Below are 26,014 nucleotides of genomic sequence, written 5' to 3'. Positions count from 1 at the left end.
TATTGCCTGTTTCAAATCCCCCATGTTGGCTGCCCATAAATATATGTGCTAGTCGAAGGGACACTACTGCTATACTGTGTGTAACCCCCTTAACATATATTGCCGGCAAACTTTTCAATTACGTTGGGGTAATTCTAAACTTTGCTGCTGGAAAAAAGAAAAAAAATTCCAATAAGGAATACAAATCCCTGCGGCGCTTAAATCTATTTATGTCGCTGCTTCTACTATTTCCAGAAATGCTGCTTGTGCCCCACAGTTCCCGTTACTCGTTGGGGTCAGTTTCGGTACAGTGAAAACTTGTGGCGTGTTCACTGGAACGAGCGAACTTTGTGGCTGGAACAAGTTTAAGGCACTGACAAAATTATAAATTTGTGCAATACCAGTTTGGTAGCTCAAGATTTGCCTTGCACTTACAATTCCCCAGTAGTTTTTCCGTAAAATTGTTTTTTGTTTATTACATTTTTTGCAGTGCATTCCTGGCTATGTTCCTTTTAACCAGAACCTCCATAAAGATCCGTGGGGTTTTCCTCCATTTCGCTTTTAATCTTGTTGGTGCGTTCATATTTTTTAATTGGCTGACCAACATTGAAGTATGCCTCCCTTTTCCCCACTTTTCATCTGGCTCTCTGCGCTCCCACTTCCACTTCCGTTTCCGCCTATTACTCCCAGGCAAAGTCCGTTAAGCGGATTTAAAATGCAATCTGCCAATCGCCGCCTATCCCTATCCCGCTCTCGCCCCGCTCCTTCCCGCTCGCACGCTTCTTTGGGGTTTCTCTGTTTTTTATGGCTGCGTAAATTGAATTTCGACTGCAATGGATGCACAAATTAATTGCCGGCGTGTTAACCTCGAAATTTCTTGTACGCTCAGCTCCAAAAACCAACAACGAATTGCTCAGACTCCCACGCTAAAGGGAGATGGCAATAGTTGGGGCCGTGGGAGTGAGATAGACAACATGGCGCTGCTGCAGTCGACGCCAACGGCGCTGTCGGCGTCGTTGGGGCGGAATTTTTCGCCTGCAGCGCAGGCGTCATTTTTTTTTATAACTAAAGAGAAGTTGGCAGAGGAAATCTCTTAGATATAAAGCGAAGAGAGAATTTAATTTTAACCGATATTAGTCGTAATTTAATTAGGAATTACAATATTAATTCAATTAAAGCCCACCACTTTCATTGCTTTCATTCGAGTTGGAACATTTTCTAGGTATTTGCAAACTACAGAGTTCATTACACTGCAAAATATTTTATTTAAAGTAAGTGGGTAATATTGGATTGGAAAGTTATATCTAACAATAATTGTTCAGTGGCCTTTAGAGTTATTTATTCAAGATTGGTATGTGATCGATTGATTTCCGATTTTAACAATGCAACAATATAGAGTATAACCTCTCCCTTGTTCTTTCAAATTATCTTGCTACTTGAAACTGTCTAAGAAGGCAAAAAACTAATTATCGACCGACCGCTGTAGTTATTCTTCACTTATTCGCCTTTATTGGAGTGTCTTCTCTGCTGTTGTGGCTTTCTAGTGCGGCAACTTAATTAAGAATAAGCAAACGCCTTGAGAGCCAAAGAGGGGTGCACTTAAAAGGTGGGGGGTAGCAGGGTGGAAAAGGGGCAGCCTGCCGCCCACCAGCTTCTCCAGCTGCCATAGTGACGCGCTTGGAATAACAAAAACGGAAATGAAAGTAATTTAAAGTGTTATTAAGTCGTGGGCTGTCCCTGTCAAAGTCCGTGGAAAAGCGCGGGGAAAATGGGGAAGGGTAGGCGAAAGCGAGGAAGCTGACTAAGGGTAGCTTGTAACGGAAGTGCTTCGTATGGATGCGTGTGTGTGTGTGTTCTGTGTGTGGCAGTGTGTGTTTACGTGGTGTCTGTAAGTCATATGCAGTCATAACAAACTACAACAAGACATGGAAAAATCCACAGACGAACTTCACTTGCACAGCAAAATACTCGCAAAGTTTCATATACGTATCTTTTTTAATATATATTTATTTTCCTTTGAGCTGCTCACCAAACTGTGAAGTGTGGGCAGAGTTGAGATATAAGATATCTTATTTACTAACGCCCTTAAAAATAAAAGGATACTGAATATTATTTTAATTGCAACGAAATTATTACTAAGGATTCAACTTTATTAAGTATCATAGATTCCATTTTAAGTGTGACTGCATTGAAAAAGTTTCCACATAAATATACGGAATATTGCATTCCAGCTCTGCCTCGTGCATTCTCATTGCCCAATTTCCCCCATTCGTCCAAGTTATCTTTCATGTTTCTGGCTATATAATAAAGTACTTTCAGTGACGCGGCACGAGCATTTTTGGTTCCATAGATGACACTAAAAGCTATGGCCCCCATTCCCCCAAACCTTAACCCCCAAAAACGGAGCTCTCATAAAGTGCGTGCACGCACCGCATAAATAGCCGAGCAAAAACTTTGAGTTTTACGCATATGAGGCCAAGTTTATGACTGTGTCGTATAACTTAAACTACGCAGAATTCAATTAACTCGACGCGCCAGCTTGGTCCTGATTGTGGTCCTGAACTTGCCGCTTTGGTCCTGGCCCTGGTATTATTTTTTTTTAGCCTTGTTCCTGGACCAGGACCAACTGTTTCCCGACTGACATCTTAAGCTGCTTGTGTGTAAGTGTGTCTGGCTTAATGAGAGACGCATTTGCCTGTCAGATTGCTCTTGCTCGTCTTATTCTCATACACGTACATATATATATATATATATATATATTATTTTTCTTGTCGCTAAAACAAAGAAGAAGACCAGCGCTTTGAGGACCAAAGTTTCCTACACACACATGTTGCAGAAAGTTGTTAGCCGTGGGAGCAACAAACTTTAGTGACATCCCTCGTCTGCCAGACAGCCCCAAAAAGTATGCAGCACGCATTTTAAACGCTTTTAATTTACAGACTGCCTGTTATGTGTATGTGTGTGTGTGCACATGTAACTCCAAAGGTCCTGGAATCCCCGAGCTTAGTGAAGAAGTTCTGGTCTGAAACTCCTTGTCAGTCTTCAGTCGCCATGGAATTCGTTGCCCTTCGTTTTTTTCTTCTTTTCGCCTTCCCCTTTTTGTCATTTGTCGTCTGTTTTTGGGTATTTGCATTTTTTGCCGTCTACCTTACGTTTTTTTGGGGGGAATTTTGTTTTGTGTCGTAATGCCGTGTATTTTATTGTTGGTTTGATTGATGGCATTTGGCGCCATGCAGGGAAAATTTCTGCGTTTGTCATTTATAAATAGAAGAACAACAACGGCAGCGAAAGGAATATAATAAAACATTCCGCAATAGATTTCGTGAAGGGTAATATATTTGGCAGCGTGTGCACGGCATAATGTGACCCCCATGAACTCGAGTGATACGGTGAATTAATTCTGACTGACTATTTTTTGGTAGCTATTCCGAAAGCGTTTTTCGTGAAGCATTATATTCGAATTTGCATTGGATCTGTGGAGGTTTTAAAACAGTTTTAAAAATGCCGAGAAGTATGTAATACAAATAATACGTGAATAGATGGGGAATCCCCGAACCAACAAATTGTGTAGCACACTTATCAGCTGCATTTCCGGTTTGCAATAAAGTGCAATCAATTGTGTTCGGCATGTCGCAATCGATCTTTAGTTGTACAGTAAACTAGCTTGCTACGTAGCAAAGCACCTAAATCCCCCAGAGCTATACGCTAACCCCCCACCCCCTAGGACTTTCCGCCCCTTACAATCATCACAACACCCCTTAAGAATTGTCAACAAAGTAGCCATTTTGTATGCTCGACCATGCAGCAATGTGTGCGCCACAATAATTAATTACAGCATTCTCTCGATGGCGGCGACAGCGTTGCCGTTTTGTCCTTGCCACCGTTGCCGGATCCGCTTCTGCTTCTTCCACTTCCTCTTGGCTTCCTTGATTACTGCCCCTGTGGTTGTTGCTGCTACCGTAATTGTTGTATCCTTGACATTTCGAAGAACAAACGCTCGGTGCAAAAATGTTCGCCACGCTTCTCTGCCTTCAGCCGGAAGCGAAAAATTCTTTAGCATTTGAACCTAGCGAGTGAATGAAGAAAGAGTGGGAATGTTGTTGAAATAAAACAGAATATAGAACTTCAAATATTTCTAAAACAAAAATATTTCATTCGAGGTCGCCGCAGAATTATAAGTGCGATGTTTCTTTTTTGCAGCATACGTTTTAAGTTATTACCTAACTATATACGAATAAAATCATTTACCACAGTATTGTGGTTTAATGGAAACAAGTTTTCACGGATCAAGACCTCAAATAAAATTTTATGGTATGCTTTCGTGGCTTGAAGATTCATTTGTTGACTGCTCTTAATACCCCCCTACTCCAATTTCCCCTACTTTTTTATATCCTGTGGAACATTTCTTGTGGCTAGCAATGCGAATTTGATTTTGCTCATTTGGCCCAACTAATTTGTGCATTTGTCTCTGTTCCTTCCGTCTCTTTCTTCTCGTAATCCGCTCGTCTCTTTCTCACTTTGTTAATGCCCTGCAGCTGTTGCTGATTGGTTTTTATTTTATTATTTGACATATGTTTTGGGAATAGTTCTTTTTTGTTGCCTTTTGTCGTGTTGTTAGCTAATGATAACGACTGTTTAGGGAGTGAAATTGCCAGGCGAGAGTAACAGAGAAATTTGGCCACTTTTTTGTTTGATTTGCATGTTTTTGGCAGGGAAATTGGGGTGGTGGCGAGTTCCAGAGGGAGCCCTAATTAGATTAAAATGTGTGACAAATGTGCGACTCGTTTATGAGGGCAGCTGTTAGTGACTAAGCCGGATATGATGGATGCGTTTTAGATGGAAAATAGTACAGCTTACAGGCTAAAAATAAAAAAAAGCACAATGAATAAGCAGACACCCTACGAACGACTTGCAGTTCTTCAAGCATTCTCATCAATCTTGTAATCCAATCCTTTTTTAAGTGTTAAATCTTTACTAAAATTTTTTCAAGTTTATTTTCAATCCATCATATATTATGTCTAGAACAACAAGCAAATATTTAAAGCAATTCATTGTTATTTAAGTATATTCCCTATTAAACATTTCAATGAAGTCAGGCACCTGTTAACCCCAAAACAGCTGCTCCCCAAAGCCATTTCCAGCTTTTCCTAAGAAAAATGCGGGGTACAGCGAAAACTTTTTACAGAATGTTAATTACGAGGAAACTCTGACGCAAATGCCACCCACGCAGCGAAAAAACCGCACACAAAGAACGTGGAGAAAGTAGAAGAAAGTGAAAGGCACCGAAGACCATGGCTAACGCCCTCTGGCGGCCAAGTGTCGAACGTTTATTAATTGACTGTCAGCTTCATATCCGTTCGAAAACAGAGAACTGAGTACAACAAAAAAATCGAATTGATATCCCGATGACAGTTGGCATTGTCTGCGCCACTCATTTCGTTGCTTAACCAAGCTCTCCGGGCCATTCTATTGGATTCCTTTGGGCGTGGGCCTCGGAAGCTCCATCTTTTTTAGGGAGCTACGTCCGCCCCTCCTTTTTTGTTAACCCCAAAACCACCCTTCTTTCATGGTCGAATGCAGAGGCAAAGTCCTTTTCAATGACATTGTCATTGCCATCTCCATTCGATTTCGACTCGACTCTGCTCGTCCCGTCTCGTTTCTCGTCCTTGTTGCTCAACAGGTTGTGTCCAGTTTCCTATCCCCCAGCCACCAAGGGACCACCCTATGTGGTATAAGTACATGTATATATATATATATATATATACATGGCCACCCACTCCCAGGAGAACTTTTTGCTGCCACACAGCCGGCTTTCAATCATGGCGGTCGGTTGGTCTCGGACACTTTTTGCCAACTTGGCTCTCAGTCAGCATCCGACATCGTTTCGAGCTGAATGTGCGTGCGCTAAAAACCAGGCAACAAAAACCATATTCACCACGTTCCATCGCTGTATGTGTGCGTTCGTTTGTTTGTGTGTGTGTGCGCGAGTATCTGTGTGAGGGTGTGCAACAGCTGTTCAGGAAATCGGCCAAATAACAAATAAACTTGTCATCAGGCTGGCTGCCTGCAACTAAAAAAAAAATAAGAAAAACCGAAGTGTAAAGTGCGAATTTTCGATTTCAGTTGACACTTGATTAAAAAAGTTGTGTAGTGTTGCTTTTTGCCATCTTTTATTAATATATTTTCCGGGTAAGTTTAGCAACGGGGCAACATATGGCCCAAGTGCCACGCCTACTTGTTTGGTTTTTGTTCTTGGTTTTTTTTTTTAGCAGCCAGACGGCCATTGAATCGCCTCACCCCGCCCATCCTTCCATTGTCAATATTGATTTTTGTGTGATTGTTATTTATTTTTCATCTTGCACAGACACTCCTTCGAAGGACTTTTCCTTGGCGTGTCTCTTGCTTGGATTTTTTCTTTCTTCCACAAGTAAATCTTTGATGTAATTTAAAGCATCCCTGGCTGCTTTCTTCTGCCATATGTTAGCCATACATGTGTGGGATGTGAAAAAGTGAGCTCGAGTCCCCGGGTGCCTCATTCTCAGTGCTACTTGTACCAGCTGTTTTCGCACAGGTGAAGGGTACAAATTGTTTGCACACCCCCAGACATTCAAGAGTGGGTTAAAAATGGGTGAAAAAGGGGGGGGTTATTGGAGGTAAAAGCCGGTCAGACTCAATCGAGAGATTAAATTGATTTACCTTGTTTGGATAATATTTATTTTCACTATGGTGATTGAAAGTGATTTATGTTTATTCTATTTACATTCACAGCCAGCGCTTATTGGCTTTAAGAATTCTCGAGAAAGTCAAGTTGTGCTAAAGCTTATAAATATTTACGTAAATTTACGCCAGTGATAATAATATTTGTATATTTCTTTTCTTTATAGGTAAGTTTTCTAAGCCAACCTGTGGACTATTATCGGGTAAGATTTTATACGTAAGCAAATAGCAAATTTAGAATCAAATAAAGAGCTGGCAAATAATAGTTTAATAAGGCAAGTATCGAAAAATATAAAAATTATATGTAAAAGGCACAAATTCATAAAATTACGAATTCGATATCAAGTAGTAACGATTGTTTGCCAGCTCTTTTAAAATCCTCTTTTTAAGGGCTCTAGACTTTGTATTTACCTTCTTTTCATTAGATGTTTTTCGTGCCCTTTTTTATGCAACCCTTAACTTGTGGCCTTAAAAGTTAACGGTCATCAAAAAGTACAAAAAAATCATTAAAATTATATAAATATTTCTCGCGATTCCGTTTCGTTAAATCCTTCTTGTCCCAAAACATGCAAATAAGCGCAAAATATTTCCAATCAAAGAAAAGGGAATCAGGAATGAAAGCCACAGCAAACAAAGTTCAAATTGTGGCAACAGTTGCGGCCAATACAATAACAATAAAAGAAAAAAATTTGGGCAAAGGGGCAAAAATAAGAAAATCCGAAGAAAATCAAGAGCTAACCCTAGTCAGCAAAAAACCAACGCCCAAAGGCGGAAAAATTGCCTGGGGAAACTTTGTGTTGGCGGCAAGTAAAATCGAACAACAAAACTCACGGAATTACTTCGAAAATAGTTGGCAAAAACAACAACAGCGAATAATGAGCATTGAGCGATAAAACTCGATGCATGAAAAAGTGGGCGCAAAGTGGGTGTGGCTGAAGAAAAAACAGCAGGGAAATGCAAAAATGGCGAGCAGCAAACTCGACTTCAAGAATAAATCGTAGATTGAAGTGGTTAAAGTACCGAGGGCTATTAGATAGAAGACCCAGGGAAAACCGGCAAATAACTAAGGGAGATCTTGAGGAAACTTTTTTGGGGGTTCAATTTGCAAGACAAAAAGGGTTGGGCCGGCGGCAAATTTGGTGGCGATGGCGACAGCTGAAATCAAAAGACAAAAACCCTACAAGTTGTAACCGCAAAATGGGTAAGAAAATGGCTGTGCACTGAAATCATCTTCCCTTCTCCTTGAAGTTGCTTAGCGAAGGAAATAGATTTTTAAGGTACATTAATTTTAGGGCTCTTCAAATAAAATTATTAGTATATTCATATGGTTGCTTAAGCGAAATCCTATTTATCCTATTAAAATATGTTATGAATTCAGTGAGGGAAAGCAACTGAATAGTTTTGAAGCCATTTTCATAGCCATTGTACAATTGCGGACCGATTAGCCGCAGGACTCATTTTGCTGCAGTGGCAAACATGAAATTAATTATCATCATAAAATTATGCACAGGATAATGGCCACGCCCACCAGCAGTTAGACCTGCCCCCTTTTAACATACACCCTCCCTGCAGGGCTAAACTCCCCGCAAAAGCTTACCAGAATAGCTGAGAGAAAATTATTCGAGAAAAGTTTCCCTTGGAGTGTGTAATAAATGTTTACGCAAATTGGGTAACAGTCGTAGGGGGGAAAAGGGGGTATTTCAAGTGTGTGTTTGTGTCCCGGGGATTCTGGCTGCCGGGGGAGAGGGGAAGGTGCTGAAGTTCCTGCCCCAAAGTGTGGCAACATCAAGCTCCTCTTTTTCGAACAGTTAACTAGACAAAATAATAGTTGATAATAATAGTTGCAAGGAGTTTTCCTGCAAAAGTGCAATGGTGAGAAAAAGAAAAGTGGGCGGCGGTGTGTGTGCCGGGAAAAACTTTTTCCAAATGCACCAGGAGAGCCCTTGAAATGTCAAGGGAAAACTGCAATGGAAACACTTCAACTTCAAACAGAGGGGCAAATGAGAATGGGGACTGCACGTGAAGTCAGAGGAAGAATGATAATAATTTATGTGGAAATTGGAAAAAACGAACAGAAAAGTTGATAAGCCCGAAAAGCTCTCTATTCTTCACTAATTTGGAAAATTAATCCATTCATTTAAGCAATTTCAAATACTCTTTTATGAGTACGTAAAAATCATTTTTTACCGCATTTTGGTTTTGTAAAATTTCTAAGACATAGCTTTTAAATTCTATTCCAAACTTATATCAAGTAGTCCTTCTTATTTTTCTTCAGCGCAAACTTTCGTAAGTGGCTCTTTTTATTGACTTCTAATCAGCTTGTCAAACAGGAGCTTTTCTTTTAAATTTCTTTTTTCATCTCTGCCTTTTTCCCATCTATCGCTTCACTTCACAGCTTCATTAACTTTGGCTCTAATAATTCACACCTATGCCTCGTAACATCCTGCCCCGCAAGTCCCCTCTTTCCCATCTGCTGCTCATTAAAACGCAGCGAAATGAAAATTTCTACTTTTTTATTGTTCTTTTTTGATAGTTTCTTTTTTTGGCATAGAAAAAACGAAAAAGCTGCCTGTTTTAATGTTATATCTATTTTAATTGCAAAATGCCACCCAAACTTCGCGGTAATGGAGTCTTTCCTCCGGAGTTTACTTGGGTTTTTTGGAATGGTTTCGGTGCCGACTCCTTGCCATAATTAAACTGCCATTTGGCACGTACGCGGACTTAATGATATTTACAGCAAAAACTCTGGAACACCAGCTACAGCGAAAATAACAGAAAAAAAAATAGGAGCCAGTAGCAAGGACATGGCAAAAAAAAAGCTGCTGACACGTCGCGGAGTCCTGAACCTCCAGTCTGTCACTTCTGGATTCCTGTGCAGTTCCGCCTCCTTTTCCAATCCATGTCCTGCTGCCGCCTTCTTTTGGCGTTTTGCTCGTTTTCTGTCTGACATTAGGTGTGTTGCCAAAACATATTTTGGTACCCTACCCTCTCGTTGGGGAAAACTTTTTGGGAGCATATTTCTATTAAACCTTGAAAATCCGAAAAAAGGAAAATTTAACATAAAAAGTAGTTATAAATCCATTTAATCTACTGAGAACGTAAAAATTTGTGTTTTAGTTTATAATCATAAAAATTAAAATATTAAAAAACTTTTTTATTCGAAATATTTACGGAGGGTGATGTTCAAAGTCTTCTCGCCTTAACTTTATGTTTTCTTCAATTTTTTTATAACCCTTTTGTGCCATCATAACTTTTCATGCTATTTTAGTTAAATTTATTTTTCAAATTTTAGTTTTTCTACGAATATTCCTCTTATTTCCGGTTCCTCTTTTAGTTCGCCAGCCTTAATTTTTTTCTTTTTCCTCCTGGTATGAAAACCCAACGGAAAAATTAAGAAATTCCTGTAGGATAATTGCTTGGCATACGTGCTGGAATGTGCACTCCTCTTGTATCTCACTCTATCTTCAAGGTCCTCAAAGTTTCTCCTCCTAATTCCCATTTTCTTTCTCTCCTTTTTTTGGCAATCTTCCCTTACTTTTTAATTCGTCGCAAATATTTTTGCACATAATATTCAAGTTGCTTGCTTTGGATAAACTTTTTTCATGCTATTCTTCACACAAACTTGCCACTTCTTTCCACCCATTCTTCAGACTCTGTCTTCTATTAATTTTTTCAAATTTCCTTGTTTTTTTTAACTCCTCAACTTAAAGTTCAAGTTTTTCGGAAGTTCTTCAAGTTTTGCGCCAGGTGTAAAAACAGCCTAGAGGTAAGGGAGCTACAAAAAACAGTGGGAAAGGGGGTATGGAAAATTTGGTGAGAAAGAGGCGGCCTAAGGAACTTTAGACCACGCTTGGTTGCATTTCCACTCGCACACTTGCAAAACAACACATGTGAGGCAACCCCAGACAGAGTTGCCAACTTTTTCTGAGGGTTCTCCTTGTGTCCTGCGGGTTTTTTGGTGGGAATAAAGTGGCAGAAGTGGGGGAAACGGTTCGAGGTGGAATGGAGAATGAGGACTTACTGCGGTTTGCTCTCTCAACTGAACACGATTTTTGAATTAATGCATAAAATGCAAGCTCTTCCTGCACTCCTTTCTCCCCAATTTCTTCTACTACTTCCGGTTCTGTCTTCTCCTTCTTCTTGCCGGCAGGACATCCTTTTTGTTAGTATTTGTAACATTTTCAGTGTAGCAGGCCAAATTGAAGTTTAATGTCTGGAATTTTATTGTTTTTTTGAAGTGCGGTAAGTGGTTGAAGTTGTTTTGTAGAGCGAGTTTCTTAAATTGTAAATGTATTAAATTGTATAAGTATGTGACAACTGCGTTTAGCTGGTGTTCAATTGAATTGTGAGTTTTGAAAGAAAATTCCTTAGCCTGAACACTTTGCCTTCAATTTTCAATTGCCACATCTTTCTCTTCTCAGAAATATCTTATAAGCCAGGTGCAGCTTTCCTTTATAATTCCGTCACATATCAATTTTGATCAACTACACTTGCAATTTCCTTAGTCTTTCCACCAACGACATTTTGCATTGGGGTGTGAAAATTTTCATATTTCTCAAGACGTTGTGTCTGCTTTTGATGCTCTTTAACCCGCTTCTGCTGTATTTTTCATTCCACTTCAATTATCATTATAGTTCACAATCAGCTGCCAAACGCGTTTATACTTGAGCCCCTCCCACCCCCCAATCATGCGTCTCGTTTTCAATTTTCTCAATTCCCCAATCGATGGCAGCTTTTCTCTCTTCCCTAGCCGGGGAAATTCAAAACAAGCTGAACGCAGATGGAAAATAGTCGAGGAAACTCAAGAAACGTGAAATGAAGACATATTCAATTATGCCAGTTCCGGGGACCGAAAGGGGGAAAAGGGGGGACGTGGTGGGTGGGGATTGGGTTGGGGGTTTGGGGTGCCAAGAGAATTGGCAGCGGAGCACAGAGCGCACTTCATCAAACGAAGTGTCAACAAAGTTAAACGAGAAACTGCAGCGACAACAGCAGCAACAATGGTAATACCCATGGCACACGCAATCCTTCCCGGAATTCTTTCCACCTCCAGGCCCCCAAAATCAGCTCCCTCCTGGTTTTCTGCTCCGGGTGTGCAACAAAACATAATTCCCAAACAAATATGAATGTCAAACGTGACTGAAATGCAAATGAAAAAGAAACAGAACATAATCCCAAAAAAAGGTGAAGAATCGGTAGGTTTTTGCAATAGAAAATTCTGTAATAATAAAATGTAGTATACTAAAGTAATAACTAAAATTCAGCAAATAAGTGAAGAAGTTGGCTGCTTTTATTTAAGTAAAAAATTATATCTAGGTCCAGGACTTGCAAATCCTTGTTATTTTGAAGGTTTTAGGAACTTCTTCCTTTAAAAAATTCGTAAAACAAAGTTACAAAAATGCTAGGGTAAAGTGAGAAACAAATACGATTTCCTTTTCAAATTTGTTATGTTGGAAATCCCATTGTGACTTATTTCTGGAGTTCTTTTCAACACTTTTTAGGCCCTGCATTGCATGCAACGTTGCGTTTTTTGTGCACCTGAAGAGTGACCAGCACCTCAGCAACCCGCCTCTTGCACCATCTATTGTCGCAGTGATTTCATTTATGCAACCGCACAGAATTTGGGGATTGAAATCTCCGTTGTGTTGCACCTTTCAAGGGGTCTCAACACGTTGACCGTAAAAGTTTCCGAGTTGTTGGGCTTCATTAATATTCCATGACTTTTGCGTGGGATTCGTTTATTTTGCTAGTCTCTTGTTTGCTTGGCGCTCCTCTTCTTTTCCTGGGCTTTTGGCAAAAAGTTTTTGGGGTTTTCTGATCTGTTTTCGTTTTTTTTTTTTTTGGCAGCTTGTGTGCGCCATGAATTGTTAATATTTATGTGCGACACTATCAATCATCAATCTCTGTCCATGAATTTGCGACCTGCTGCTGCCAGTGGCACAGCCTATCCATCAATATTTGCATTTCTATCTGAGTGGAATAGGGAACTTCAACGAAGTTTACACGTTTCTTGCTCTTTTTTTGTTGTTTTTGGATGCGAAATTGGAGCAAGTTGTTCACCCCACTGCGAAAAGCCTTTGTTTGTGGTTTTTGTTTTGGGATTTTTGTGTTCAGAAGGTTTTGTGAGGGATACTATCATTTTTTTTTTGACAAATTGTTGGATTTTTCGCAAGGAGCAAGAGTGTTATAAATGAACCGAACACGATTTCTTGAAAGATGCCAATTACGTTAGAGCAAAGTCAAAAAGATTGTTATCCAATATATGGATGGATTGAGAGTGATATGGAAAAGTGTGGGTGTAGATTAAAGAGGGAATCGATATTCATGTCTGGAAATACAATAAGCAATCTGTACGGATTGCTTTCACACCAATAAAACCATTTTTGGAAAAGTGTCTTTCAGTTCCATAGAATGCTTTATTACTTTAATGACAAGTAATGCCACTCACCTGAAAGTTTCCGTGAAATCGCATTAAAAATAGCCAATAATTTGTTGACTAACAAGGGTAAGTCTGTCAGAAGACGACGCTCAAAGTTCAATTCGATTTAAAAACTTGGTTAAATCTTGTCACTTAGAGCTTACTTGATTTGGGTGTGTTGAAAGGATTTGGAACTCTGGGGATTCCAGTGATAATAATGTCACAGGGCCTTCAATATGATCCCTTTGTTTCCAACCAATTGTTATCACCAATCGGCTCACCCTTTACTTATTCTGTTCTCTCTCTCTATTTTTTGCAGGTAAGTTTCAAAAGAATTTTTATGAGGTAAACAAGAAAAAAGAACGCCAAGAAAGAGGTAAGTTGGGGGTTAAAAAAAGCCACCGCCACTTGCTCCCTTTTGTCCTGCTGCAATTTGCTGTTTAATTATTCAACAAGGATTTGTATCCTTTAACTATAGAGGGGACGCACTCCTACTCTCTCTCTCTCTCGCTTCCCTTTAGCAAAGCCAAAAGTTAAAGCCCCGCCCACTGCAAAAAAGGGGGCAGACAAAGCTCAAATCACTTTGTTTGCCCTGCACTTAGGCCACGCTGCCACACGGCTATAATCGGCTCAAAGTTAACTAACACAAAAAAAAAGAGAAAAAAGTCGAGTCGAGACGAGACGAGAATGGGTGGAAAAATGCTTCCGCTCGGTGTTTCCCACCCACTTGTCGCACATTTTAATTGGCAATTTGGTGGAGGCTGTCAGCAGGAGACGAGGCGCGCTCGGCTGGCAGGATCAGTGGAGGGACTCCGAGAAGAAGCAGCAGCAGCAGGAGGAGGAGCAGGAGCAGGAGCCGGAGTAGCAGCTCCTGTGTAACACAATAAGCCGCGACATGTCCCAGAACCTCCAACCCACGACATGTGAGCATAAACAAACAGTTTACGCCCCACCACCCAACAGTTTTCCATCCAAAAATCCCCATCCGCCCCCTCAGCCCCACCACGCACGCTGGTAAAGCGAAAATTGACACTTTTAACAAGTCGAAGGAAAAAAAAAACGTCGCCTGTTGAGAGTTTAACCCGAAAAAGGCAGCAAAAAATTGGCAAGGAAATGGGGAGGAAAGCTGGAAAAATGGCAGGACGAGAAAAACGAACAAGCCAGTCGGGAAGATGAAAGCCAAGTGACAGCGGGGGGTGGCTGGGAAAGCGAAGAAAAGTGGGCGGAAGGCGCCTAATACTGTGTGATTCGTTAAGTGGCATTCCCGTTAGTCAAAAGGCCAAAGCCCGCGCTATAAAGCCAACACCCCACCCCCTTTTTAGCCACTCAACCAGGTTTCCTCATGGACATGGCCAATTTACGCGTTGATAAACTTTTATTTTTTGTTCCTTGTCGACGCTTTTGTTGCTCTGAGGCTTGTTTAGAAATTAGAAAAGTTGGGATAACAACAGGCGGTACAGCGGGTAATGTCAATAATTTTAAAAGACAGCTCACACACCAGCACTCTTCGTTTTTATTGGATTTTTGGTTGAGATCTGAATTGGCAAAGTTTTTTCACTTTTTGTCATTCTATAAATAAATACCTGATTATCAAAATTATAGCTGAAATTCAAATAGATAGCTTTCACCTTATACAACTCATTGTGTTTTATAAGAGATTTGTAGATTCTTCGTGGTTTCTTTATAGATGTGGTCAAGTGTTATCGATTTTGAGAATAGTTTTTTTAATAATGTAGCAACAACTTGCACAACTAATAAATTAAATACCTATCTTAACTTTAAGATATACCCCCCAGACATTGTCTCATGTTTTATTTTCGTAATTGTAGTGAAATTTAAGCTGAGTAGAATGCAATTTTTTTGTAAATTGACCCGCACACCGAATGCCATAGTGGAAATGTGTGTGTGGGTGAGGCCCACAAAGAATGGCATTAGCGAAATCACGTGGGTGGCTGAGAAATATTCGCAGATGGGGTGGTGTGGATATTCGTGGTGCTATGTGTGGTTCATATATGTATGGGGGTGTCTAGTATCGGGTCTTTCGGTCACCCAACGGATGTTCATAAATCACTTTTTCCCTCCTCTGCCGCCGCTGCTTGTGTTGCGCTTTTAATGTTTGCCCAGTGATCAAATTCAGATTTGCTGTCAACCGAAACTGGGCTCCATAGCAGACCTGACCGCTGCGCTTTTCACCATCCCCCGATCAATGGACACCCACACCTCGCCTCAAGTTGCACACACACTGGCACAGCGGTGGCCCCACTACACGCAGAAAAAAGCATAGTCACTTGGAACATTTAAAGTGGTTTAAAGTATAGAAAAGCAAGCAATAAGTATTTAGAAGAAATCTTTTCCTTAGGCATCCAAATCATAGGTTTTAAGCACTTAATAACAAGATGTTTTTCCTGTACTGTAAAAATCGCATGTGAGAAGTGTGGAAATCGGTATATCGCTTTACATTGAATTACGCTTGACTGATGACTCCCATTTCGGGTCCTTTCTTGCCTCTCGTTTCCTCCTTCGTTGTCCTGGTAGTCCTGGTGTCCAGTGGAAGTCATGTAACGATTGCCCCCGCGTTCCACACACACACCCTCAAGCCTTGGGGCGCACTTAATGTTCATTAAATTTATGAAAATTTCAGCAATGATTTATGATTCTTTTGGGGGCAGTTGGCTCCCCACTTTTCCGCTCGTTCTCTCCCTTTCTGTCCGCTGGAGAATCGTTTTAATGAGCTTTGAAGTCGATGTGAGCTCGATTTAATAGCATTTCTAGGGATTTTTTGTTTTTACATTTTCCTGGGTGTCGTTTGAGTAGATAAAAGCGTTTCTTGATTGAATTAGTTAGAGCGGATTTTAATATCGTGTGTGGAGTAATAGCAGCATTTCCATTGAACATATTCATTTGAAATGGATTTTAGGGATTAAAAGTATATAGAAGTAAAGTACTTTTAATGAAATCTCATCGATTCATGCATTATAAGTGCAATTTTGAGGATAAACGCTCCGTTCCAATGTTCTGTAGCCCATTGTGTTGACTTCCGTCCACCAACTGCTCTCACTCCATTACGATTCATCTGCAGTTGGAAACCCATTCCCCCAAAGATAACTCCCTTAACGGTGGGTTGAGCACGCACCAAATTAACCTGAACATTGAATGCTTTCGTTGGAACACCCATCCCAACCATTAAGATATCAATTTTATGCATGCCCACAGCTCGAGACTCGGACAAATCCTCGGCTCAGTTGCCCAATTTCGCTCATACATTGAAATTATATATTACCGATTACATACAATCTATGGCGGGGATGGTGGGTTGTGCAGTAAGTGTGGGGTTTTCGGGGGTCGACTGTCTAATTTAGTCCGAGACATGACTTCAAATGTCAACCAATTGTTGGACCCCCCTCCACACTCCGTCCAGCAGTTAATGTCCATTATGGATGGCTGTCCATTAATACTCATGTTTTCATGGTTATGTTTGTCATTAAAATGGACAACACGCACACAGAGACACAAAACGCACACACTCACACGCACACGCATCCAACAGGATGTCACAAACACATGGGCAGCTGCGAGAAACAATGACATCGCAATCGTGGTGAAGTTAGTCAAAAGTCGGAGCAAAGTGCACTTAAAGCTATCCTGAGGTCTAAAAGTAATATTTTAGTCAAATTCATTGATTGACTAAGCGCTGCTTTCTTCTTCGTTATTCTAACCTTGCAGTGCAAATCCTCTGCCATCACTGCATAACTAAACTAATTTCCATCTCCTGCATAACCTTGAAATGGCTGGCCACACCAACCAGCTTAAATCCCCAGATTTCCTCACATTTCAGTGGCTTTTAGCCCCCCTTTTGTGGGGTTTTCCCACACTGCAGCGGATGCACTTAATGCAATTCCGCTTATTTCTTAGCAATTCCGGTATTTTATTCACATTTTACACTTGAACATCACTAGCACACACACACACACCACGCACCAGCCCCCTCTGACATTTTGGGGCGTGGTCCCAAGGAGATTCTAAGAGGGATTATGAAATGGAATTTTTGGATGGATGGCTTGCTTTAAAACTGAGAAGTACGCCACTGTTCTCATTCAGCTACGCCGAATTTTCTGCTTTGCATATTTTGCCGTGACTTGCCAAGCAAGGTTGCTCCCCATTTTTTTACGCTGGAAAATGTTCGCCTAGAGTCGGGATAATGAGATTATGATGGATACATTCCTGCTCGGCTCCGTCTTAAGGTGGCTTAGTGCTTTTGCGAGAGATGTGAGGTTGGTGGAGAAGGGCAGGGGCTTTTGTGAAAAGCCGGCTGGAAAAGCCCTTCGGATTGCCTGCTTAATGGCCAAGTATTACCGCAGGATTGTCCTGGCAAATTCAAAGTTCACAAAGTCAGCTGAACTTAAGTCAAGGCTGAGAACTCAACTTTATTTCACGATTTAGCCAGCCCTTTTTCGTATTTTATCTTCTCATTGTCAACGCCTACAATTTGCTCTGTAATTTCCCATTAATGGCGGTAAATCTGTTTACCCTCGGCATGTTTATCTAAAGTTCGCTCTTATCACATATTTCCTAAAAATAAACCGAACGCAAACAGAAATCCATAATCGATAAGAGACGCCCACCAAAAACTAACTTGTTGCTCACATTTACTTAGTAACGCTTTCCATTTAATGTGTTAAAATTAACCGATTTCCCTTGGCGCAAGAGAAAATGTTTATTTTTAGACTAATAACAATGACGTCTTTTGATCAAGAGTGAAAAATCTCTAGATGTTTGTACTTCATTTAGAAATTGGTCCCAATGGACCATCAGTTTTAGACCATTTTTCAAAACCCATACAAATTAATTCAAAAATTGATCTAAAAAATTCTGGGATCGGCAGCAAGAAATTCAGAATTCGCTAATTTGGAAAACGAAGAAATGTATTAACGTTCTTGAATGTATAATAAATTATAAATTATGTGAAATTTCCGCCAAATGTTTTTCTTACAATAACTGAGAATATTTGATTCATATTTGTTCCATCTGCCCCACAGTGAATGGTAGAGAACCCCCAATTGATGGGGAAAAAGAAGAGTGTGTGCTGATAAATATGGCTTCGCAAATACGAGCTTGGTCATTAACGTTAAAGCTTTTATCGTGCACTTCCACCAGCCTACACACACAGTCTCTCTTTTCCCATCCTCGATGCCCCATTCCGAACTCCAATTTTTTTTCGCACATGTTTACTTATTTATTTCGATACTCATTTATATTTATTTCCTGCTGCGATTATTTTTGCGCTGCTGCTGCGGCGTTGACAACAACAATTGCCAGCGATTGACAGGCGACATGCAATAAAAATGTTTGCCCAACACAGCGGAGGTCACGTGAATAGTGCTAGTCACCAAAAAACTAAAAATATTTTTGGCTGTCTTACAATTCTCAAGTCATGATATAAACTAATCGTTTTGGGATCAGTTCCACTGAAAACCTTATGTGCTGCCATAATGTTCCCGTATGCATATCAAAAGAACGCAATATATCTGAAATATCGGTAATAGTTTATATGCATTTTGAACCATATGTTATACCCATATATCACTGATTCCATTGTTCGTGGTGCGGGTATTTATCTTGAAAAATACTCAAAGAGACATTTGCATTGGAGATCCTTTTTAATCAACATATTGTTTCCACATGCCAAAAGACGACTAATTTAGCTTTATAATGGCCAATTATTGTAACTTGTTTATGGGTGTAACCAAAGACACTAGAATAACAAGATGCGTAACGGCCATACATTCGTTTGGCACTATGCAGCCACTTTTTTGGTGAAGGCCAAATTTGCTCTCTTTCCGCTCGCTCACGTTGAGAGCGTAAGAAATATAAAAATAGAATTTGCTTGCTTGTGTGAGCAAAAACAATATGTGTGCGTGTTGTGCTAGAAGACGATTTTCGGGCCGAAATCAATTCTGATCGAAGAAACGAATTTACATATTTGGAGTTGTGGCCAATTTCGTAGCAATATGATGAAATAAAATAAAAATTCCCTGACTATTATAATAATTATTATAATAATAATTAAAGCAAATACAAAGGAAATTATTATAACTACTGTAATTTGAAACATAAATTTTCCAAAAAGAAGACATAACATTGAGAAATAAATATTTCATAAAAATAATAATTATTTTTTAATTTCATAAAAAAATAATAATTTTATTAATAAATAATAAAAATAATAATTTTATTAATAAATAATAAAAATAATAATATTTCATAATAATATTTCATAAAAAATAATAATACGTAGTAGAAAATAAAAATTAATAAAATAAATAAAAATATGAAAACAGTTCGTTGCAAAAGTCATATCGTCAGGCACGAAGTGCGGACACAAGCACTCAACAATCATTGCCTTATTAATTTTTCTCACGCCGCAAGCTGAATACCCTAATGACAAGTATTCTAATATAAAGTCATTTTCGAAATTTATTTTGTGATGTACATAGATTCGTCTATTACTATTTCTAAGCTTTATTTAAATAATAATAACGTTGAGGCAATGCAAAACAAGAATTTTTCGCATGGTGCCAATTGATAAAAAATAATATAGATTTAAAGTCAACGAACTTCTAAGGTGAAGGGCATATTTTGTCAAATTTACAATACATGAGCATACGTGTGCACACATACAGTTGTATGCTATCACTGTATGCGTAGAAAAGAGCTGTTTGCTGTAGCGCTCTCCGCTCTTTCTCTCTCGAACAAAAACTCAAGAGAGCCTGGAGCCACCTCTAGAGCCACGGCCAAAAAATCGCGTGCCAAAAATTTGTATGGCCGTTACGCATCTTGTTATTCTAGTGTCTTTGGTGTAACATATATGAATGTACCATTATTTTTACCACCGCTATTTGCGTGTTTTAGTGCGTGTTATTGGGTGTTGTGGATTCTGTGGAACGAGGGGTGGTGATTTGAGTGGATGTGGGCTGTTTGGGGCTTAGTGTTTAGTCCGTTTTCGATGGTCAATCGGTCAAACAGCGACAAAAGTGCCGCAAAGTGGTGGCTCGTTGATGCTGCTGACGTCTCTGTCATGGCCAACGTTGCTGCCAGCGCAGATGTCGTCGTCGCTGGCAAGAAAATAGGGAATGAAAAAAAGGGGAGTCAGTAAGAGAGAGCCCAAAAGTAGTTGGACTGATAAGAAAAACGAACGTGTATGATGAATAAACCATAAATGCGAGGAGGAAACAATAAGAATGGCTGGGAAAAAGTCCAAATAATGAGCATTTAATTTCTTGACGACCCGCAAACGAATGTTAATGAAAATGGAATGAAACGAGGCAGAAGCAGTAAATGCACCCCATAGGAAATACACTGAGAAGAATTGATTCATCGGCCAAAAAAATGTACAAATAAATTTACAATTGCTACGAAATCACACAACTAAAGTTTTGTTCTGAATATGTATGCATACATATAATAACTTTGCTTGAACCATCAATTTATTACAGTGTATAATCAAACAAGATGCGATAAAATAAGAGAATAGCAATGTCAATGTAAATGGCAAGGGGAATCGGTGATGGTTAACGGAGAACGGGAGGTAAAGGATGGCAGTAAAAGTTGGACCCATGGAAAACTAGAAACGCACGAGAGCAACAGTCCAATAACAACAAAAAAAAAGGCAGAAAAAACACAACTTGGAGTCCAACTCGCATAACAGTTGAACAAACAGTAAATGCTATTAGAACTAGAAGAAGAAGAAGCAGCACAGAAGATGCTGCCTGCGTCACTGGCTAGAAGGAGATAGATATAGAGGGAGGATGCCTCTGCCGGCGTCGCTGCTATTACTGTAATCGCGACGCCGTTGATAATGTATTTAATATTAACAATTGCGGTCATCACAATAGTACCTTAAACAAAGAATATTACCGAAAATGTATTAGTTATTAACAACCGTAACGCGAATAATAATGGTTTCTCACAAGTTACATACCTTGCATAATTCACGTTGATTGCCTCCTATTTTTGACACTCGTGTCATGTAATCTGCTATTCTATTATTGTGCCCGCAGCTGTGCGTACCTATCCCATATGAGTGTATTTTTTTGCCGCATTCACACCCCGCTGCTTCTATGTACGTTGACGTTGACGTCGACTGCGAGACGTAGAGCAACCAGCATGAAAATGCAGGAGGGGCGGAAGAGTAGGAGGGGAGATGCCGCAAGCCGATAAAAAGGCAGGCAAAGTCGCAATTTTCCTCAACACACACACACGGATGAGTGTGTGGGTGCCTTTTCCATATGGGCGCATTTATACGCGTTCGTTTTCAATTGAAAATTCCCCCCGGCTATCGCCTTCTCGCTCTATAATATTGTTTCTCTCTCTGTTTCGTTTGTTTTGCTATTATCATGGTTGTTCCCTCATCTTCCACGCGTCCCTCCGCCCCTCCCCCATTCTTCTTAACCCACATACACGATTTTCTTTTTTGCCAACGCATTTTGCTTTTTATCAGCTGATATTCGCACTCCCCCTCCTTAACGCGAATAAAATGTAAGCCATAAAATTGCTATTCTCCATTGAAATTGCTTTCTTTAACTCGTTTCTTTTGTTTCATTGGCGTCTTTTGCATATCTTTATCGAATGCTTTTTGCCTGATTTGATGCTTTGTTAGACGTTCATATTGTAAATTTGAATGAAAAGACAAAATATTACATTGATGATTCACGGATGGAGGTGAATTGGGTAATGCTTTATGAATTTTGAGAAATATGGCATACGATTTAAAACCAAACTTAGAAATCTTTCATAAATGTTATTTATATAAACATACATATGACATCTACAGTTTTCCTAGAACACAATAGATCCGGTCACTTGCAATTACCTCAATGGGAATTCCTCCCCTGTGTTCTTTTCCAATTTATCAATTAAGTAATTGTCAATCAATCAGTAGAAGCATTCTCAAAAAGTCAAAGATTCATTCGCGGTGAGTTATGGGCAATTCCAGTATGAACGAACATCCCATCTATAAACAGGTTTTTGTCTAAAACTTCGTGAGTTCAAAACAATGTTAAATTTTTCACTATTATAAAAAGTGGGTTAGCCAAAAGTTTAAGGCGAACAAGGGGATTCCTTCAACTCGACACTCATTTTTACCATTTTTATTTGTCTTTTTGAACCACTCTAAAGTTGTGGCTTTATAATAAATTGTGGAAAATGAGTGATTCAAGGCAGACAGGTGGTCATGATAATATTCTTTTTTAATGTTTTTCGTGGTGCGATGGTGCCAATTTAATAGTTTTTCACTCATCGCTTGTGTTTCCTCCACGGCTGATGATTTATTTTTACGAGCAAACAAACAAAATTCGGCCCAAAAGCCGCCAAAATATGAGAGGGAGACAGAAAATGACGACCAGCTCATCAGCTGGTGACTTTTGAGTTGGGGGTGGTGGAAAATTCGGGACCGGGCTAATAGAAGACAGTGGATGCCAGACAGCCGCAGTGCTCAATTTTTTTCTCACGGTGCCAAAAAGGCAAACGAAAACCACTTGTTAAAAACTACTTATATCCACAGTGAATAATCAGTAAAGTGGGTCATAAATGTATGGTTTGTATAAAATTTGGTTGTATTTTGTATGCCTTTCTTAATATTTTTTATGTAAAATGAGCGATCAATGTAAATATGTACCTTTGTGATATTGGCACTTTAGGTAATCTTATTTTAACGTCTCTAATTACAATCATTTTACTGTACCTAAGTTTTTTTGCAAACTTAGTAAATGAGAAAAAATTTGTGAGTACCAAAATTGGCAAAACAAGTGAGAGAGCCAAACGCGCCCGTCGAATGATGGATGAAGTAATATATTTGCCACAAGCTTGATTTCTGCTCCACTGTGCGAATTTTTTGTGTGTGTTTCTTCTGCTTCTTCTCGGGTTTTTTTGGGTGGTGGCGCTTTGCGACGCCGGCAGCGGCGTCGACGATGGCAGAACTGACGTCAGTTATTTCTCTCTCTCTCTCTCTCTCTAGCGTTTTGCACACACTCTCTTTTTGGTGAAAAATACACCCCCGCCGCATACGAATTTTCTTTTTCCAGTGAACTAGGGGTGTGGGTGGAAAGAGAGAGTGAGAAAGAGTGTGGAGTTCCGCTTGCCGGCGCTTTTCTACAACTATTTTGCCATTGCCGCTCTCTGCGCTCTTCCCGCATTCCGCCTCGTTCATTCATTCATTAGCCGCGCTCTCTCTTACTCTCTGTGCGCATGCCTTGTGCGGCGCTGCCTCTGCTAGCTTCGCCGTCGGCGCTGCGTTGTTTGAATTCCGCTTTCAGCTCGCTTCTCAATTTTTGCCTCGGTTAGTTCGCAGTTCGCAGTTCCCAGAGTTTGTCCATTTCTCCAGTAAAAAGAGGCACTACTCTCTCCTCCCACTTACTTCCTCCCGTCGTTTTGAGATCAGCTGCTCTCGCAACAACAACAACTATAACTGTAGTTACCGTCTCTTTTGCATCGTTCGTTTTACGTGTGTGTCGCCAAGTGATTGTGTGTGTAAGCTTAAAGCTGACTAACAAAACGAAACAAGAAAAAATATAAATTATAGCAAAATTGTTAAATTATAACCAGAAAGAGAGCGGCACGTACGTGTGTTATTGTGTGCGTGTGCTTCAAAAAGATATAAAAATAGCAATAGAAAGTTATTAAAGCGTTGGCAAAAAAGTCCAACGAACAGCGAGAGGAAGCGGAGAACGAAATAGTTAAAGCCAACGTCGCTGCCGACGTCGCACTTGAAAACGTCGCAAAAGTTTGTAAACACACCAGTGTGTGTGCGTGTGTGTTTTTGCCGGCGTGCCAGTGTGCGTGTGCCTAGAAAAGAGTAAAGAAGCAGAAGAAGCAGCAAAAGAAGCCGACAGCAAAAAGTAAATAAAATCAAATGCCCCCTGCCAAAATAATATTAAATTAGACACATACTCAAATTAATAACAAAAGAGTAGAAAGAAATATAAAGCGCCCACACACACTGACCAAATTCGCCATAAAGTTCAATGTCTGTTTGTTTGTTCGAACATTTCAAAATTAAAATACAATTTTTTGGTTTTCTTTCCATTTTTCTCTCTCTCTCTCTTTGTGGCGTGTATAATTAAATAAGCTTTTTGCGTGTGTGTCAAGATTTTTGTAGAATTTATTCGCCAACGATTAAAGGTTAGCTGCTTTTATACTATTTTTTTTGTTTGCTCAAAAATCCATAAAAAACCAAATGAAGTGACAAATGCCAAACGTCAAGATAGAGTTCATTCAACGAAATGGAAAAAAAGAGTCAGCTGATTCCCTTTCCATTTGCGAATTACTCGTCTGAATTTCTGTTTGTTTTTGTTGAGTTTTCATTGTGACGTATTTAATAACTGAGAAAAAATATGGTTCGCAACGGAACTTGTTATATTCTCTTACATTTTTAATTACCCGGCAATCGATTCTGTTGATCTCTATTGAGAAAAAATCAATTGAATTTTTATTTTATTTCGTATGTACAAATTTTATGAGTGAGAATACGTAAACTTTGAAGTCAAACTACAAAACTATGTTTCTCATTATAAAACATATGACATTTTGCAAAAGCTTTTTTCTCGATGTTTTCTGCAACTAGTTAGCGCTTATCAAATAAAGTAGCGCTGCCTTTGAATTAGTCATTGAATCATTGCTGTATCTGTATGTTTAAGTATGAGCTGGTAGTGCCATGCACGATTGTATACGCTACAATCGCTCCACACACTTCATTTTTGCACAGCAAAAAATTAAATTATTACGGTTTCGTAAATTAACAATTAGATAAATACTGTCTAATCCTCTATGATGGATTTTTTACATTGACAATTTAATGAAGTCTTTCAAAGAATAATTTAGTACTCTCTTATAAGTCAAAGCAGAACATGGTTCGATTTTTAAAAAATTTCCCCGATTTTTGAAACTTAAAACTAGTTGTTCTTACAGTGTAATTTTGTCCCATTCAAGGAATACATTCCGATATGAAAGCGACGAGGCAACGACTGATTAAGTCGGAGGGGCCGGCCCCTCTCACCGTATGCCGCCGCCGCCCCTTTTGCCACGCCTTAAGGTCGAAGCGCCGGTTGAGCTTGTGAAGTCCAAGGTTAAGCCTTTATTTCGGGTGATTGCAATAGTGGTAGTGTTTGGTTGTGCGATAAAGAGGGCAACTTTATTTTTGGCATTTTTTGGTGGCTCTCGCTTGTTGTGTGCTGGCACCCCTTCTCGTTGGTTCCGCTTCGTCCTTTGTCTCGCCGAAAAGGAAGAGGAGAATAAAGAAGGCAATGTGAGACATGAAAACAACCCTTGAAAATGGGCAACAATGAAATTTCTTAACAGCTTCAAGGAACTTTCTCTGCGAACAAGTTGCAGTCATTGCACCCTCCTGCTTCTTCTTTTCCTTCCTGTCCCTCCTCCTCTCTATATATCCTTTTCCTCTCTCTCTTCACCGCCCACGCCCCAAAAACAAGGCGAGCAGACAACATCGTTAACCTGGCCCAGGGCCTTAGGGGATTATTTCGCCACCCAACACCCCCGAAAACCTCACTTTGTTCTTTGTTTTATTTCTGTAACAAAGTAAAAGTTGTAAAAAAATAAGCAGAGAAGCAAATAAGAGGGAATAAAAGAAGCGAAGATGCTGAACGTGAGCGGAGAACTGTGAACTCTCACCTCGGCACATGTCCTTAAACAGCTGAAGCATCCTCTCTGGTGACCCCACCACCCCGCCACCCACTTAGACTTACACTGAAATAAATTCAAACGTAGAATTTTAAACGGATTAAAAATAGTAATTGAATCATAACCAATCAGGAAATACATTTTTGGAAAATGATGTGTTTATTTGTTTATTTAACAGGAAATAATTTTGTAAAATCATAAAAATTTTTC

The 26,014-nt window shown here is 39.7% G+C and overlaps 1 protein-coding gene across 17 annotated transcripts in view; it reads left to right on the top strand.

Moving 5' to 3' along the window:
* LOC117141656 (protein alan shepard) overlaps window positions 1-26,014 on the top strand; it is a 119,384-nt gene that overhangs the window by 69,780 nt on the left and 23,590 nt on the right. For 13 of the 17 annotated variants that reach the window (XM_033305235.1, XM_033305242.1, XM_033305232.1 and 10 more), the window contains one exon: window positions 6,864-6,899. The exons of 3 other annotated variants lie outside the window; for them this stretch is intronic. In XM_033305235.1, the coding sequence (XP_033161126.1) occupies window positions 6,864-6,899 (36 nt within the window). Of the gene's footprint in view, window positions 1-6,863; window positions 6,900-23,464; window positions 24,007-26,014 lie in introns of those variants that run through there. One more of the 17 variants, XM_033305246.1, reaches the window with a different exon arrangement.

Source organism: Drosophila mauritiana, chromosome 3L, assembly GCF_004382145.1.
Source record: "Drosophila mauritiana strain mau12 chromosome 3L, ASM438214v1, whole genome shotgun sequence".
Lineage (NCBI taxonomy): Eukaryota > Metazoa > Arthropoda > Insecta > Diptera > Drosophilidae > Drosophila > Drosophila mauritiana.
Note: the sequence above shows the minus strand (reverse complement) of the source record. Positions and strands in the feature narration are given on the sequence as shown.